The 17,534-nt window shown below is 36.1% G+C and overlaps 1 protein-coding gene across 3 annotated transcripts in view; it reads left to right on the top strand.

Annotated features, from left to right (window-relative positions):
- The first annotated feature begins 6,346 nt into the window (after window positions 1–6,346).
- Window positions 6,347–17,534, top strand: part of LOC145259786 (palmitoyltransferase ZDHHC4-like) — a 41,838-nt gene continuing 30,650 nt past the window's right edge. The window contains exons 1-2 of one of the 3 annotated variants that reach the window (XM_080117549.1): window positions 6,347–6,611; window positions 15,443–15,587. In XM_080117549.1, coding sequence (XP_079973675.1) covers window positions 15,447–15,587 — 141 coding nt within the window. In that variant the 5' untranslated portion in view covers window positions 6,347–6,611; window positions 15,443–15,446. The remainder of the gene's footprint in view (window positions 6,612–15,442; window positions 15,588–17,534) is intronic. The other 2 variants (XR_013864207.1, XM_080117550.1) reach the window with 2 other exon arrangements.

The following is a 17,534-nucleotide window of genomic DNA, read 5'->3' as shown; positions in this document are numbered from 1 at the left end:
CCCAAATATGGCAACAGTATTCCATCCTTGGACGTACTTGGCTTTTATATAGATAGAGAATTGCATCAGTAGTGAGATATCTTCTGGAGCGGTAGAAGGATCCCACCATTTTTCCAGCGACCTTGGCAACAGACTTGATGTACGTGTTCCATTTCAGATCAGGAGTAAAGGTCAAACCCAGAAGCTTGTCAAAACACGGGGCCTCACCCAGACGAGAGCCATCCATCACAATTGATGTCAGATGGGGATCAGAGCGTTGATGATGTAAGGATAGGAGTTTGGTTTTGGATGCATTAAAGGTAACCAGCCACATCTTCCCCCACTGAACCACGCGCTCGAGATCAGAGGAGAGAGAATCAGAGAGAACTTTGTCATTTACAGCCTTTGATGTGTTGCCGTAGATGGTCGTGTCATCAGCATAAATGTCAACGAATGATTTAAGTATGTGTTTAGGGAGGTCATTGGTGTAGATCAGGAAGCGAGTTGGGCCCAGGATTGACCCCTGAGGGACTCCAGCATTTATATTGTAGGCCTCTGATTTTTGTCCATCTACCACTACTCTTGTGAGCCTATCGGCCTTGTAGAAAACTGCCCAGTTTAGGTGAAGGAATTAATGTTTTTGACCAATTTTTTGATAGTTGTTGTCCAAAGGGTCGAGCTTTAAAACGATACCGATCTCGTGAAAATCTGTCGCCTCTGTTGAAAGTTTTTGACAGACACATAAACATACGCACACAAACATACACACACATACATACACACGTACACACACACACACACACATTTTGCTTTTTATATATACAAATAAGAATTCAGTACTTCTACATTTTAATCAAGACATTAAAAATGAAAATATTGAAAGAAGTTATATTGTACGTAATTGTTATGAAATACAGTTTTCATACAAAAAAATTACTTACTTTGCTCAAGTTGTTTTTGTTTTTTTTACAGAGGAAAATCAAATTTTAATAAGAGCGATCATATCGTCACCATTTGCCTATTTCCAAGAACGAGTGGGGGGTGGGGGCTTCAAATGAAAACGTGATCAACAAAGGACAAAATGAAAACAGGATTAAAAAAAGGAAATAAAAACTCAGTAAAATAAGTGATTAAAACACAGTAAAATAAGTGATAAAAACTAAAATATTTAGTGTTAGTTAAGAGTAGAGTGTGTATTGCATTCTGCCGCCCTAGTCCCCACGGCGACTGGGAGACTTACCAAGAGTCAAGTCAGGGTTGGAGTACTCCTAACTCCCAAACTGAACTGCTGAACTTGTTGTGAAAGCCGCTTGTTTCATGGGAATCTGTTTATGCTACAGCTGACTTGCACCAAAAAACAAAGAGTGCTGTAATTAATTTTAGATGGGATTTCTTACATGCAAAAATGTCTGTGATGTTTATTACATGTATATATTTTATTCTCCCACCAAAATAAAAAGTCTGTTATTTTGTTTTGTTGCGAAAAACTGAGTTTTGTGTTTTTCCTTTGTTGTTATCTTTTAACCCACATAGTCGTGACGTGTTTCCAGGAGTGTCAAGTTTCAGCCAATAGCATGTTTTTGTTTACAAACATGGGAGTGGTTAGCTGGCACATCACGACATATGCATCCCCTAAACGTTAACATTTACAAAAAAAAATGTGCCCATATTACTTCCCGTGTTATCTAGAATATATATTCCAAAAATTCAAAATGATCCGTTTATTAGTTTAGGAGATTACCCTGTGCATAAAAAAAACATTTTTTTACTTATAATCACCTCAAACAAGACATAATTGTCATTGACACATAAGGGGCTACTGTGAAATTTGAGGCAAGATTTAGGGGGACGGGCGTTCTAATTGGAGAGTTGTGCAGTGAGATGTTTTTTTGTTTTTTTTTTACACAGTGGTCATCACTTATCAAGGCCCGGAAGCCACTCAGGGATAAGGGTTATTGCAAGTACATTACGTTAGTGTGGAGAGTTGATGAAGTGTTTACTTAAGGGGGCGGTTCATTAAGAATTTGTTAACGTTGGACTTGAAGACATCCAAGTTGTAGTCAGGTGGGAAGCAGGCAGACGGAACAGAGTTCCACAGGCGTGCAGTTCTAAGAAAGAAGCTTTGTTCATGGAATCCGCGTTTTGATTTAGGCACAGATATAGAGTGGGGGAAATTTTTCACAGTGGATTCAGCTAGACGGGTGTTTTTCGTGAAAGATTGGCGAGGGGGGACCAGAGATTGGAGTTCAGACGAGCACCTGCCATGGAAATAACGATAAAACAAGGATAGGCTCGCAACGTCTATTCTGTGGGAGAGAGGTTGCAGGGTAGAGAAAAGGGCATCCTCCACTAAGCCACGAAGTCTATTTTGTACTCTGTCAAGGCAGAATAGGCTGTTTCTAGCAGCTCCTGCCCAGATATGGCAACAGTATTCCATCCGTTCTAATTAAAATGTTTTGCAAGGGAATGCTTCAATTCTCTCTGTTGCCGAAGTTGGAAAGCTGAAAGAAAAAGGTTCGGAAGACACACAAGACTAAGATAAGGATAATATATGTATTGAATTATTAAATTGAACAATAATAAGAAAAGTTCTTGCAAAACTGATTATGTGTGCAGTGTTAGAAGTTCAACTACAAAGTTCTTTTACATCTGAGAAACAGACGGCCCTCACAATGTTCAAAGTAAGATAGTCACATTCAAATAAAGGACGAAAGATTTCCTTACTTGTTGACTTGACGGCTTCACAATCAGAAAAGAGAGAGAATAAGGGCTTTTTGTATTCAGTCCAATAAATAGGATGTCTTCTGATTGATCAAGGAGAATCAGCTTGAATAATCAGACAGGTCCTTCTTTAGAATAATAGGGGTGGGTAAGAAGAGAATTATTTTATGAGAGAAAGTATAGTAAAAGGAAGTAAACCCTTTTATATATATATATATATATATATATATATATTTGTAGTCATTGACATACAGTCCTGTTTCGTTGTATCACAGCTCATCAGTGCCACTAGATTAGCATCGCTCCCTAGCCAAGGATTGAACCTAGGACCGTCGTGTTGACAGTCGGCAGTTCTCCCACTGGACCATGAAGGCGACGCCCAGTTGGGGAGTTGTGCAGCGAGATGTTTGTTCACATTACATTTAAATTTGCCACTGAGACATAAGGGGCTACAGTTAGGAAAACAGGGAGCATGGAGAGAATTCCAAAGACAGGCAGTTCAAGGAAAGAAGTTATTAGAGTAGAACACCTTCCTGCATTTGTGGATCTCTTCAGTGGAAAGGTGGGATTTGGTCTGATTAACGGGTTGGTCAAAAGTACTTCCATTGAGGGGGCACAAGTGCAGAAAGTTCATCAGAGATTAGTGGTTGGTGCACCAGCCCAGATGTGACAATAGTAATCCATACATAGGCGAATGGTGTCGTTGTAGAAATATAGGATACTGGCAGGTATGAGAAGTTTTCTAGTCCAGTAAAGGGAGCCAACATTCCTTGCAGTAGACTTAGTAGTATCTTCTATATATTTGTTTGAATCCATGTTTTCAGTGGTTGTTAGGCCAAGGAGGTTGAATGTTGGACTTTTGATTGTGGCTGCTTTTAGCCATAGCAATCGATGGTTGATAAAGTTTCTTATGATTGTTAAAGGAAAGGAGCTTTGTCTTAGTAGCATGAAATACAAGCACAGAGATGCAACAGAGATTTAGTTTTTTGTTGAGTAATGGGTTTTTAAGTAGGTTTTATGTGTGAGTGCACAAAAACCCCTAATAAAAGGTGTGCGAACCTTTTCTAGTCTCGCACAAAAACACACATTCACATTTCAAGCTATGTCATATACATACGCACACACAAACATACGCGCCCACGTCCACACACGTACATATATTCACGTTCGCGTACATACACTCACATTCACGTATATATACACACACGCTAACATATACACATGTACTCACACATGCGCACACGAACACACACATGGACGACGTCACTTCCGCTTTCTAAGGAAATATACACATGCGCAAATGACCACCGGAAACGAGTATAAAAGAGAGAGCAACAAGCGGCTCCTTCTTTTAGGACCAGCTCTCGACCAAAGAGGTTGGGCTAACCAGCCGCCTCCCTTTTAGGAGGCACACGCTCGCGCGCTTCAACACCCCTGTGACTATGTATGGGGCACGAGCTAACAGACCGTATGTACACCTTCTCTCTCTTTCTCTCTCTATCTACTACTGGTCCCTGAGAACACCTTCGCGTAGCTGACTACTAACTGATGTCAACTCTCATATCCTCTTCTTTGTCTACACGCTGGACTATCATTCTCAATTTCCACTACAACACTCATTTCTCTTCCCATACGCGAACAAACGATAGTGACCCGAACTTGAGATGAACACATATTTCCTTTTCCTTCTACAATACCAGTCCCGCAACGAACATTGGTTACACCTTTTTTTGGATCAAAAGAACAAAAGGGTTTATTTCGAGATAAGGAGTGTGGTATTGGTTGATTTTAGTAATTGAAAATTTACCACTTTTTATAATTAAAATATAGTTTATTTCTGATTCCAAAATATTGGGGTTTTATACAAAATAAATAAATGTTTATAATGTTCTTTTCAGTCTTTCTGTAATGTGTATTGTGTGTAAAAATGACAAATGTCAATTTCATATCATTCATGCGCTTTGGAACGTTGGCATTGTTGAAAGAAATGCAGGACTTCTTTTCTTCTTTGGTATTTGTTGGTTTTCCTGAATTGTTTCATGATTGTTATAATGGTGAGCTAGGAAGAATAAGAATGAAATTTGGTGGAATGTGTTGGACTGAAATTCAGTGCAACAAACTACAATATCATCTTTTTTCTCACCAACTACCGAGTTTCGTTTTTGCCGTCTTTTATTTATTTCGTTCTGGTCATTTGATTGGAGGACAGGGGACCATTGTCACTATCTCCTTTTTCTGAGCATGCCCTTAGATGCTGTTTCTTAGGGGTTGGGTAGCTCTGATCATCCCTCCATTGATTAGTTATTGGAAAAGTAAAGGAAGGAACAGAAAAAGAAAGAAAGAAAGGAATTAAGTGTTGTTGCTTTTTAAAAATTTTATTTATTTTTGTCGTCGTCGTCATAATCATTATCATTCTTACTGTTATTATTACTAAAATTTTGGTTTCACTACAGGACTGTGTCCGAGGCGAAAGAAAGAAAAGGAATAGAAAGTTCTAGGATGTTCTCGTGTTGGTAAGCAGAAACTTGAAGTGTCCCCAGTTTGTCCAGTGGAGGTCTTCAGTGAAGTAGTCGCAGCCTGGGGGGATTCAGTGGACCGAGAGTGAGAGGAGAGAGCTCTGTCTTCTTCGATGGTCTGAGTTCCTCTGTTCGCTGCTAGCTAGTTCCTGACAAGGGTAATTAGTTCCTTAAGGAGCATACAGGATCAATGTGCCCTACTAGCTGACTGGTCAGTACGTGGCCACATAAGTCCGCAAGGGGGCAGTAATCCACAAGAGAAAATAGTTTGTTATGCTGACTGTTACAGGCTTGTCAGGAGTATTTACATTAAAAGGATACAAGTGTAGCCAGTTCATCGGAGCACATTCCATTGAAGTAATCGTAATGCATTATGGTGATGGTACAGAGGCTAGAACTTAGTAGACAGAGTGGGATCTATTGGATTAAAGGTTCATTTCTGGACTCTGTCTAAACGGCAGAGGCTAGTGGTAGGTGCACCAGTCAAGATGTAACAACAATATTCCATGCATGAGAAAATGGTGGCTTTGTAAAGGTACAGGATTCTCTCAGGTGTGAGTAATTTTCTAGCACGGTAGAGGGAGCCTACCTTCTTTGCAGCAGCCTTTGTAATGTCCTCAATGTATTTGTTCCACTTTATATGGCTTGCGAATGTAAAATCAAGGAGTTTGAAGGAAGAACTCTCAGTTATTAGTCATCGCTACCAGTAGTTAAAAAGGCTTCTTGTAATTATAAAAGGAAAGATGTTTAGTCTTAGTAGCATTTAATATTACCACACGTCCCCCATTCCCCTACGAACTAGGGGTCGTTTTCTAAGGATGCTGCCATTGCCTTACATATGTATATATCCGTTTTTAACTCGTGCCTATTATAGGTTAAGACAATCTCCTCTTTTTGTCCACAAAATAGCTGAGAATAAGTCTGTTGGCATTAAGGCGACAAGCAGTAAACTAATTCCGCACTACAAAAGGAAAAGGTAATGCCTGGGCGATGGAGCATTATGACCTATGATCAAATAGAATCATTCAGACAAAAGGGTCAGGTCCCTAGCTAGCCAGGCCTTCGTGTCAGTGTGCTCTTATTATTAGCTCTTTCTAGGTCTTAATTTAAAATAGGGACTGAGTTTGATCGAAGACCGGTTCCGGTTAACCGGTGTCAAAGCATGTTTGGCACAAGATGTTCTTTATTTTTTTAGCTACAAAAAGAAAACAATTTTGAATATTATGAAATCTAAGGATTATTCTTGGCCGGCCCTGAATTCCGGTTGACGTTTCATTCCCTTCACTGTTTATTTGTGATTTGCTGTCATTTGTTAAGGGCTCGCCTTCTGCTCTCCAAGAAGTAGTCCAGCCCAAGAACACACCTTTAAAATAAAAAAATAACTTTTCTCTTTCGGCAAGTACATTCTTTAACATTTTGTGTCGTTGTCAGAATTAGTAGATTTCTCGACCGATGTTTCGAAATAGAGGCCACATCTTTTGTCCATACTAAAATTGGGCAGTTGTACACGTTACGGACCGTGCTGAAATAATAACTATATCATTTAAAAAGCTATTCTTAACATAGCGAGTGGGACTTTGTTAACTATTCTGTACTTTCACTTAACAATTTAATAAATAAAAGGGTACGCATGCACTTATTGAACCGTGCTGAAATAATAGTATTATTATTTAGAAAGCCATTGGAGAGAAGGATGTTTTGTAACTATTCTGTACTTTCAACTAACAACAATAATAATAATAAAAAAAAAGATATCGTAAAACTTTAATTTATCCTGAAAATACTATTTAAAAATAGCCCGGTTCAATAAGTGCGCAAGAAGCACCGGCAAAAGATACCGTAAAAATGAATAACTTGAAAATCCTATTTTTAAAAATAGATGCTTATACACTTATATTACCGTGCTATTTTTTAAAATCGTATTTTCAACTTAAATTCTAGTATTACGATATAGTTTTTGGTACTAGTGCAGAGAGTGATATCCGCACGTAAATAATAACGTTATTATTTAAAAAGCCATTCTTAGCATGGGGAGGGGAGGGTGTTTTGTACCTATTCTATACTTCAACCTTACAATTGAATAAAAAAACGTATCATAACTTTAATTAAACTTGGAAATACGATTTAAAAAATAGCGCGGATCGGCGGATCGCTCTCTGCACTAACACCTATTTATTTTTTATTTTATTAAATTGTTAGGTGAAAGTACGGAATAATTACAAAACTCTCTCCTCTACCCATGTTAAGAATGGCTTTCTAAATAATAACGTTATTATTTTAGTACGGTAACATAGGTACCAAAAATAATAAATAGGGCGTTTCGTGAACTGCTTAGTGCTTAAGTACCTAAATTTGAAAAATCCTCACTCCTTGTGATCAGACCAAACTGCACATGTGGTGGTAAATGTTTACTTTAGGGTCTTAAACTCCTTATTGACTCCAGACTAAAAAATTAGCATGGCGATTTTAACATTAACACGGTAAAAATTTAGGCACTTATATATTTGAAGATCTTCATGCAATTTTAGAAAGCTATTCTTAACATGCGGATGGACGTTGTTAATTTCTTCTTTTGCCACGGATGGAACTTTCTTAAAATGAAAACAAGATTCTGCATGTCTTTGTTTACTCTCGTTTTCTGCTGATCATTCTGTTTCACAATGAATGCCCTGAAAAAGTCCCTTCTGATTAATGTTTACCATTTTTTAATTAACAAAAGCAAACGAACTTGGCTGTTTTTCAGAATAACAATATTTTTTTCAGGTTAATCGGAAGGGACTTTTTCAGAGCATTCATTGTGAAGCAGGACGATCAGCAGGAACAAAAACATGTACAATTAGAACAAAACCAAGATGTTAATATGCACAGTTGTCAAAATCTATTCAGGCATTCCAACCGAGAGATCTTTTAAAGATTCTAGCTGTTTCTGTTAGTGCAGTTTGTGTGTGTGAACAGTAAGATTCTGAAAAACTTGACAGAAAGACCCTCGCCTCCCCCCCCCCCATTTTTTTTCGCATTTAGAGTGGTTGACTAAGCTCATTTTTTTTTTTTTTTTTAACCACAAACCCAACATACGAGTGTCAAGGTTCTAAAACTACATGTAATCAACTAAAAAAATGTAGGCCTGACATCAAAATAAAAATGTATAGAATTTATCTCCCATAGCAAAAAAAAAAAAAGGGTTAATCGTTCTAAGTTGCCAGAATGTTAACATCATGTTAAGTCTTTGGTTTGGGGGATCATGTTATATTAAATTCATATGCGAAATTGATCTGCTACTGTAAATTCTAGTGTGTGTGTGTGTGTGTATATATATATATATATATATATATATATATATACACACACTATAATGCTCCTCATCTTGAGTTGAGCATATTGAGAAGTGATACACGAATTACCATTAGCATATAAGCGACGCTCTTTGTGTAAACAAATCGAGCGGAGGTATTTTGGACGATGTCAAAACATCGTTATACTCACTACTCGCTCAGCAGCCGTCAATACTGTAATGGTTAGGAGCCTTGACTACCGTACAGATGGTCGGGTTTCAATCCTGGCTTGAGGTAGTTGCCTGTCTAGCCGCACTGATGAGCTGTGAAACAGCGAACAGTACTGTATGTGTATGACTATATATATATATATATATATATATATATATATATATATATATATATATACACACAGACATGACAGAAAAGAATAGACACCCATAGAAACAGTTTATTTCAATAAACATATAATTTATAGAACAAAATCCAAAATAAATGATCACAAATTTAATAGCTAATAGCTAATACTTGGTTGACATTCCCTTTGCTTTTTTTTAAATGCTAGAACCATTTTAGGCATGGTAATGATCAGTTGACGGATATCATCTTAGAAAATTTCTTGCCATGTTTGATGCAATAATGCTAAAAGTTCAGGCTTAAAAGATGACTTCCTTTTCTTTTTGTGAGGGTTTCAGTCTAATATGCCCCAAAGGTTTTCAACTGGGTTCATATCTGGGGATTGATTTCGCCATGGAAGTTTATTAATCCCATTTTAGCTCAACCAATGTAGTGTCACCCTAGTAGAGTGACAAGGAGCTCTATCTTCCATAAATAGGTGGTTAACTTGGTTCATTTTACCACTTGAGAATAGTGGTAGGTTTCCTTTAAATTGAAACATGTTTAGCAAAATTGATGTTTTCTTCGCACTCCACCAGGTCTGAGCACCATCACTCCAAATTGAAGCAAATATCATAACCGAGAAACCCCAATGTGTCAGCGTTGGCTGCAGTTTTTTTTTTAAGTCAAACTCTTACTAAGGGAGCCTCCATACGCATAAGCTTCCACTGTGAAGAAATAATGCAAATTATGACTCATTAGAGAAAATAACATTGGTCCAAAGGTCATAGGTCTCTCAACCATCTCACAAGCCTAATATTTTCTTTGCTTGATATTGGCAGGACGAAGAAAAGGTTCCCTTCTTGTGAAGATATCTGACAGCTGTTCTGGGACTGACACCAGCTTGTGTTGCAATGTCAGACACTTTGCAACGAGAATCCTCTTCAACATTTCTTTTCACAAAATGCAAGGTTTTTTCAGAAGGCCCAGGGTGATCTAGATAAGGTTTTGTGCACTCTTTGTCCTCTCTTGTAAATTGTACGATCACTCTATCAACAGTAGAAAGGGGTATTGAAGATTTCCTGTTATTTTGTGTTGACTAAGACTATCTCCATGTTAACACATGATTCGTCCTTGCAGAAATTCAGATAGGTCTGATGCGCTTTTGGTTTGTGGCATGCTTTAATGTTGTTTGATGCAATTTTAATGAGTTATTTCAGCACTATTTTTTATCTTAGGAAAAATATTTATCTTAATATCTATTCTTTTCTTTGTATATATATGTTGATACCCTGGTTCTCGCCAGGTCACTGAAGTTAAGCAATGATGAGCCTGGCCAGTACCAGATGGACGACCATTTATGGAATGGTAGGTATGGTATGTACCACGCCAGGATGTAGAAATTTCCATGTTGGTATCTGGGAGTGCATTTAATCCACTGGAAGAAATCTTAGTTAAGATATGCATTCTAAGAGAAGGAAAATCCTCACGTAAAACTTGAGGTCTACTCTTGTTCAGTCTTGTGGCAGCCATTGCACTGACTGAGATTAGCAGTTGTACCAAAAAGTGTGGTTGGTTCTACACAAAGTCTTCGCTGCTATAAACAAATTATCTAGGTGGATTTCAGAACAACTTAGTTATTGTGACGAACCTCATATGCCAAGTTTTTAAGAGTCTTCACTGTTCACGCGTAATCATCTTAAAATGTAGAATATCATTGGGGGGTTGGGGGAGTAGCTGAGGATGTTATTCTACAATAATGCAATTATTTCTCTTGTTTCTTTCGTAATTTGTTTCACGAAACTGTGTAGATTTAAGTTGTTTTCTTGTCATTTGCTTTCTCATCGCTTTCCTCTTACCCTTTACCTATTTGAAGGTAGTTTGGGATTTTTTTACAAGGGAGTCACTGCTTACCAAGGCCTGAAGGTCTAAAGAATAAGTGTCAATCAGTGTATGGCACTCATTGAGGGGATGGCTCAACAAGAATTTGTTTACATTGGACTTAAAGATGATCATGTTGTAGTTTGGTTGGAAAGCAGGCTCGTGAAACAGAGTTTGACAGGTGGACAGTTCTAGGGAAGAAGCTTTGTCCATGGAAATTACGCTTAGATTTAGGCACAGATAGAAAGTGGGGGAAATTGTGGTACTTATGCACTTATGTTACCACATTGAAATAATAACATTATTATTTAGAAAGCCATTCTAAACATGGGGAGGGGAGTGTGTTTTGTAATTATTCTGTACTTTCACCTAACAATTTAATAAAAAAACTATATCGTAAAACTTTAACTCGAAAATACTATTTTAAAAAAATAGTGCGGTAACATAAATGCATAAGCAACAAAATTGTTGATAGTGGTTGTAACTAGATGAGTGTTTTTTGTGAAAATTTGGCAGTGGAGATGACCATACATTGGAACTCAGATGAGCACTCATCATTAAAATAACGACAGAGATAACTTCTCATCATCTCTTCTGTGGGAAAAGTGGATCACCTACTAAATTTCAAAGCCAGTTGTGAACTCTGTCAAGGCAGGATAGGATGCCTTCTTCCCAGATGTGGCGATACTGCTCTATTTTAGAACGTATTTGGCTCTTCTGCAGTTAGAGGATTAGTTCAAGAGTGAGATTTCTTCTAGAGCGGTAGAATGATGCAACCATTTTTCTAGCAACCTTGGAAACAGATTTGATATGTCTTCCATTTCAGGTCAGGAGTGAAGGTTAGTTCCAGAAGCTTATCAAAGCAAGGTGCTTGTATAAGTCGAGAGCCATTCATATCAAGTAAAACCAAGTGGGGAATCAGAGTATTGGTAGTGAAAAAGATAGAAACTTGGTGTTAAATGCATAAAAATTAACCAGCCACCTGTTGCCCCATTGCACCACATGCACAAGGTCAGAGGAGAGAGACTCAAATTGATCTTGGTTGTTGTTTGGCTTTGAAGTGTTGCATAGTGTCATCTGCAAATATGTTGACGAATGAACTTAAAATCTGATTTTGGAGATAATTGATGAAGATAAGGAAGAGAGTTGGGTCTGGAATGGATCCTTGAGGCACACCAGCATTGATATTTTGAGCTTTGTATTTCTGCCTGTTGTTGACTACTTGTAAAAACCTATCGGAGAGAAAAGTTTTGATGGTTGAGACAACATTTCCAGATATTCCATAGCTGGGAATCTTGTGAAGTAGACCTTCATGCTAAACCCTCTCAAATGCCTTTGATATGTTGTTATTGCTCTTGAGAGGAAAACCCCATCAATAGATTCATTGATTCTATTTGAAATTACAGTCGGTACATCAGCTGTAGGTCTTGCAAGATAAAAGTATTTTTAAATATTGAGCAAACTAATGAGGTTTTCCAAGGTTTTGGGAAGCAATTCTTCTTTAGGCATTGATTAAACAGCTTTGCAAGAATGGTTGCTAGTTCCAGTTGCAGTTTGAGTTCTATAACTGGAACTAGCGAGGGGTACCCGGCGTTGCCCGGGTGTTTGGAGGTGTGTGTGGAAACTCCGGGGGTGGGGAGGTTAAAAAAAATGTTTTGGTAGGTAAGTATGAGGATCGAACCCGAACCGTTGAGACAAAGTTGTAAATTAAAGTGTGAGAAAAAAAGCGTGCGACGTTAACCATTGCTCCACTGCGAGATGCTAACGGAAACACGTTTGAATTGATTTAATTATTTGGATTTGGCAGGTGCCCGTTTTAATGAGTTAATGAGGTCAAGTTTGACTGTGGGATAGTATTTCATTTTCTGCTGGAATGCTTCCTAAGATGTTATAGGAAAAGACTAACCCACATGCGACGAGCGACAAATGTTGAATATTTATCTTCCCAAAGTCGAGCAAATTAAATAGACAGGCGAGCTTTGTTGTTAACTGTGAAATATTACGATTCATATGTGATATAAAAAGTTGTTAGGCGACCAACCGCTTCTCTGAAAAACTCTTTTGTAGACATACAGAAAAAGCGAACACACATACAAACATACATACATTTTTGCTTTTATATTTATAGATATTGACAAGACTGGTTGCAATGCTAGCATCAGGGTTTTGATGACTGTAGCAGCATCATGAACAGATATGAATTGGTGAAGATAAGGAAGATAGTTGGGTTTGGAATGGATCCTTGAGGCACGCCAGCATTGATACTTTGAGCTTCAGAGTTTTGTCTAAGAGCTTGAGAAGGCATGTTTTACGGCAGACAACTTGTTTTTAGGATTTGATTAATTCACTTCTTTTTTGTCTTTTTTTTTTTTAAATACTAAGACGTTATCACTAAAGTCACACTTGAATGGGAAAAGATAAAATATCAGGACCTAAAAAAGATAAAATATCAGGATGATCTAAAAATGATATCTATAAATATAAAAGTGAAAATGTATGTATGTGTGTTCGCTTTTTCTGTATTTCTACAAAAGGCTTTTTTCAGAGAAGCGGTCAGTCGCTTCACAACTTTTTAAAACTTTTTATATCACATATAAATCGTAATATCTCACAGTTAACAACGAAGCTCACCTGTCTATTTAATTTGCTCGATTTCGGGAAGATAAATATTCAACATTTGTCGCTCGCCGCATGTGAGTTAGTCTTTTTCCTATAACATCTTGGGAAAATACTATCCCGCAGTCAAACTTGACCTCATTAACTCATTAAAACGGACACCTGCCAAATCCAAGTAATTAAATAAATTCAAACGTGTTTCCGTTAGCATCTCGCGGTGGGGCAATGGTTAACGTTGCACTTTTTTTTTTTTTCACACTTTAATTTACAACTTTGCCTCAATGGTTCGGCTTTGATCCTCATACTTACTTTTTTTTTTTTAATCATCCCCACCCCCAAAGTTTCCACACACACCTTCAAACACCCGGGCAACGCCGGGTACCCCTCGCTAGTTGTCTCAAAAAGAAATAGAAACAACTGGCTTAATAAAAAAATAATCTTCATAAATACTTGGAAGCAATCTCTGGAAAACCAATCTGTAATGAAATACAGATAGCAGCCATAAAGGGAACAGCGTCTATTCTTAAAAGAGCCCTTGGATATAAATTTAAATTGTAACTAAATCAAGTGTTAGCTCCAGAAGGGAGACCCTTGATCTCTGAAAACTAACTGAAGTAAAATTTAACAACAAAAAAAAGAATAAGGGTTAAAATGTCAGTGCTTATTTAGAATTACACTTATCTAAAAAAAAAAAATACAGAAAAATATTTATGATGTACATACTCGTCATGGAACAAAGATGTCATATTCCAAAAATTATGTACATTGATCTAATAAGTTTTTTTTAACTAAGAAAATAAAAATTTATAACTTTTAGCCATTTTAATACTAAATGTATCCATTATAGATCGACTTGTTGTCTTTCCTTTATATATATATATATATATCGGCATATAAGGCGACTGTCAGATAAGATGGGATACAAAATTAGAACAAATTTTAATAAATTTATCATATATCGATTGTATAAGATGACTGCTAAATAACAAAACCGTGTTTGTTTAACCTAGGCTAGAGGATTGCAATGCATGGTATTTTATGAAATATTGGTTTTTAAAGAGGATTTTTTTAACTTTAAGGATCGTCTTATATGCCAATATATATATATATGTATTTGTGTGTGTGTGTATATATATATATATATATATATATATATGTATATATATATATATATATATATATATATATATATATATATATATATATATACACACACACACACACAAATACTCAAATAAAGTACAATTAAATCAAAAACTTAGCTTTGGTTTTCTCTTTTCTTTTTCTTTCGAAAGATAGTTGTTTTTTATTTCCAAAAACATTGGTACTAGCAACGCCTTTTTAAAGTACTGGCTTTCCTTTATAAACATTTTTTTTTGTCTTTTCTTGTTAAAAGAATTTGTTTATATATATGTTTTGACTTTATTTGCTTATTTGATACAAGAGCAAAAGTCAGTATTTTAATTTTAACCAATAAAAAACGTTCCTTTTAATTATTCATGAAATTTAACATAAGCGACAAATTATTTTATTTTTAGTTTATTTATTTTATTTTATTTTGCAAAGTATATTGTAGGAATATATTTATTTTTAACATAAGCGATAAATTATTTTATTTTTAGTTTATTTATTTTATTTTATTTTGCAAAGTATATTGTAGGAATATATTTATTTTTAACATAAGCGATAAATTATTTTATTTTTAGTTTATTTATTTTATTTTATTTTGCAAAGTATATTGAAGGAATATATTTATTTTTAACATAAGCGATAAATTATTTTATTTTTAGTTTATTTATTTTATTTTATTTTGCAAAGTATATTGAAGGAATATATTTATTTTTAACATAAACGACAAATTATTTTATTTTTAATTTATTTATTTTATTTTATTTTATTTTGCAAAGTATATTGTAGGAATATATTTATTTTTAACATAAGCGATAAATTATTTTATTTTTAGTTTATTTATTTTATTTTATTTTATTTTGCAAAGTATATTGAAGGAATATATTTATTTTTAACAGTTTGTTCTATGATGTCTGACTTGAGAGAGAAAAATCGACTCCACTTTATTATATGCATTATAAAAATATATATTTATATATTTTTCTTTTTCAGCCATATGCATATTGCCATGGAATTTTTAACATTGCTTATTGGTTATTTGCTGGTATTTTCTATTATTACCGTTGTGTGCATTTGTGGCGACCATCCAACTTGTATCAATGGACCAATTGGCTGGGTCAAGCGTTCATTAACAAAGGTATGTTTTAAAAACTAAGGGAAATAAATCTGTTGCAACCTCTCTCCCACAGAAGAGACGTTGTGAGCCTGTCTTTGTTTTATCGTTATTTCCATGGCAGGTGCTCGTCTGAGCTCCAATCCCTCATCCCCCCTCGCCAATCTTTCATGAGAAACACTCGTCTGGCTGAAACTACTGTCAATAATTTTCCCCCACTCTTTATCTGTGCCTAAATCCAAACGTAGATTCCATAAGCAAAGCTTCTTTCTTAGAACTGCACGCCATTGGAACTCTCTGCCGCTTTCCTGTTTCCCACCTGACTACAACTTGGACGTTTTCAAGTCCAACATAAACAAACTCCTGACAAACCGTCCCCTTAAGTAAGACACTCTATCAAAACCCCCAATACTAATGATTACTACAATACTATCTCATTGATTACTGTACACGCAATAAACCTTATCCCTGAGTGGCCTTCAGGCCTTGATAAGTGGTGACCCCCATATAAAAAAAAAAAAAAAAATAAAAAAAAAAATAACTCCTAGGTTTACATTGGGTTATCTGCTTTTGGCAGGATGTGACATTAGAGTTGAAAAATATTGATCAAAAATATTTGTTTTCTATATGAATTTTCATTCTAATCTTGGTATGTCCGAGTTCTTTCCATTTATAGGTTTTCTTTCTATAATTATGTTATTACTTAGTCGACTGTTGGTGGGTTTATTATTGACTTAATGGATAACATTCAGCCTATGGAATCTGATATCATCTTTCAATTTAAAAAATAAAAAAAACTCCCAAATAAGGCATATTGCCATTTGGATGTAAGTGGCTACGATTTGGGACCATGTCTACTGGTACACTATGTAGGGAGTTGAGCAGCAAGATGTCTGTTTACGAAGTACCTCCAATAAGTTCCCAGACATTTTTTGTACAGGCATTTAAAATTATAGTCAACTCTTGAAAATTCAGTATGTTATTGCTACACATCTTATGGTAGGACTGGCCAATTTTTACAATTTCATGTTCAAATAACCAGTTACAGCATGAATTGGAATACATCCTACTAAAGCCTAATTGTCACAACTGGTGAATTTAAAAAATGCAGTCTGGACGTGAAGGCACTTTAGAAGAACGATATGCAATAAAATTCTGTTTTCAACTTGGGAAAAAATGTCACAGAAACGCATGGAATGTTTCAGACTACTTTTGGACCATCTTACATGAATCAAGCATCAGTTTTTGAGTGGCATAAGAGATTTAAGGAAGGCAGAAAGTTTGTGAGGGATGATGAGAGGTGTGGGGGTGTAAGGAAGTCAGAACAGAGTTAATTGGCCAAATGAATTTCATGGATAAGGATCGTCATGTGTCTATAGAGACAATAAGTACACAGTTTGATGTCAGTGTGGGAACTGTACATGCAATTATTCGTGAAGAACTGAGGATGCGGAAGTTTTGCGCAAAGTTTATCCCAAGGGTGCTCAGAGAAGATCAGTAAAAAAGACGTTATCAGGCATCAAGACAATTCTTCACCCTCCCTATAATCCAGACCTTGCTGTTTGTAACTTTTGATTATTCCCTAAGCTCAAGGAAAATCTTATAGGCTGTTATTATGAGACAATTGAGGAGATCAAAGCGGCATTGACAAGAGTTATTGACACACTCACACAGAGGACTTTCATGAGGCCTTCCAGAAGTTATTGGAATGGTACGACAAGTGCATTGCATTCAAAAGGGACTGAAGTTTCATGTGTGCACTATCAATAAAAGTACCCATACGAAAAAAGGGTACTCTTGCATAATTTGACCCGAATTCTCGTGAATTCCCGTCAAGCATGGATCAGGCGAGACCGACAATTATCGGCGTCAGGCGAGCGTCGTAACAGACGCAGACTAATGAAAAAAAAAAAACTGGAAAAAATACAAATGCAGATAATCAAAAATAACAAAAAAAACTGAAAAATGAAA

This window comes from Euprymna scolopes, chromosome 35 (assembly GCF_053919585.1).
Source record: "Euprymna scolopes isolate OS-2025 chromosome 35, ASM5391958v1, whole genome shotgun sequence".
In the NCBI taxonomy this organism is placed as follows: Eukaryota; Metazoa; Mollusca; class Cephalopoda; order Sepiida; family Sepiolidae; genus Euprymna; species Euprymna scolopes.
This window is presented reverse-complemented; position numbering and strand designations above follow the sequence as displayed.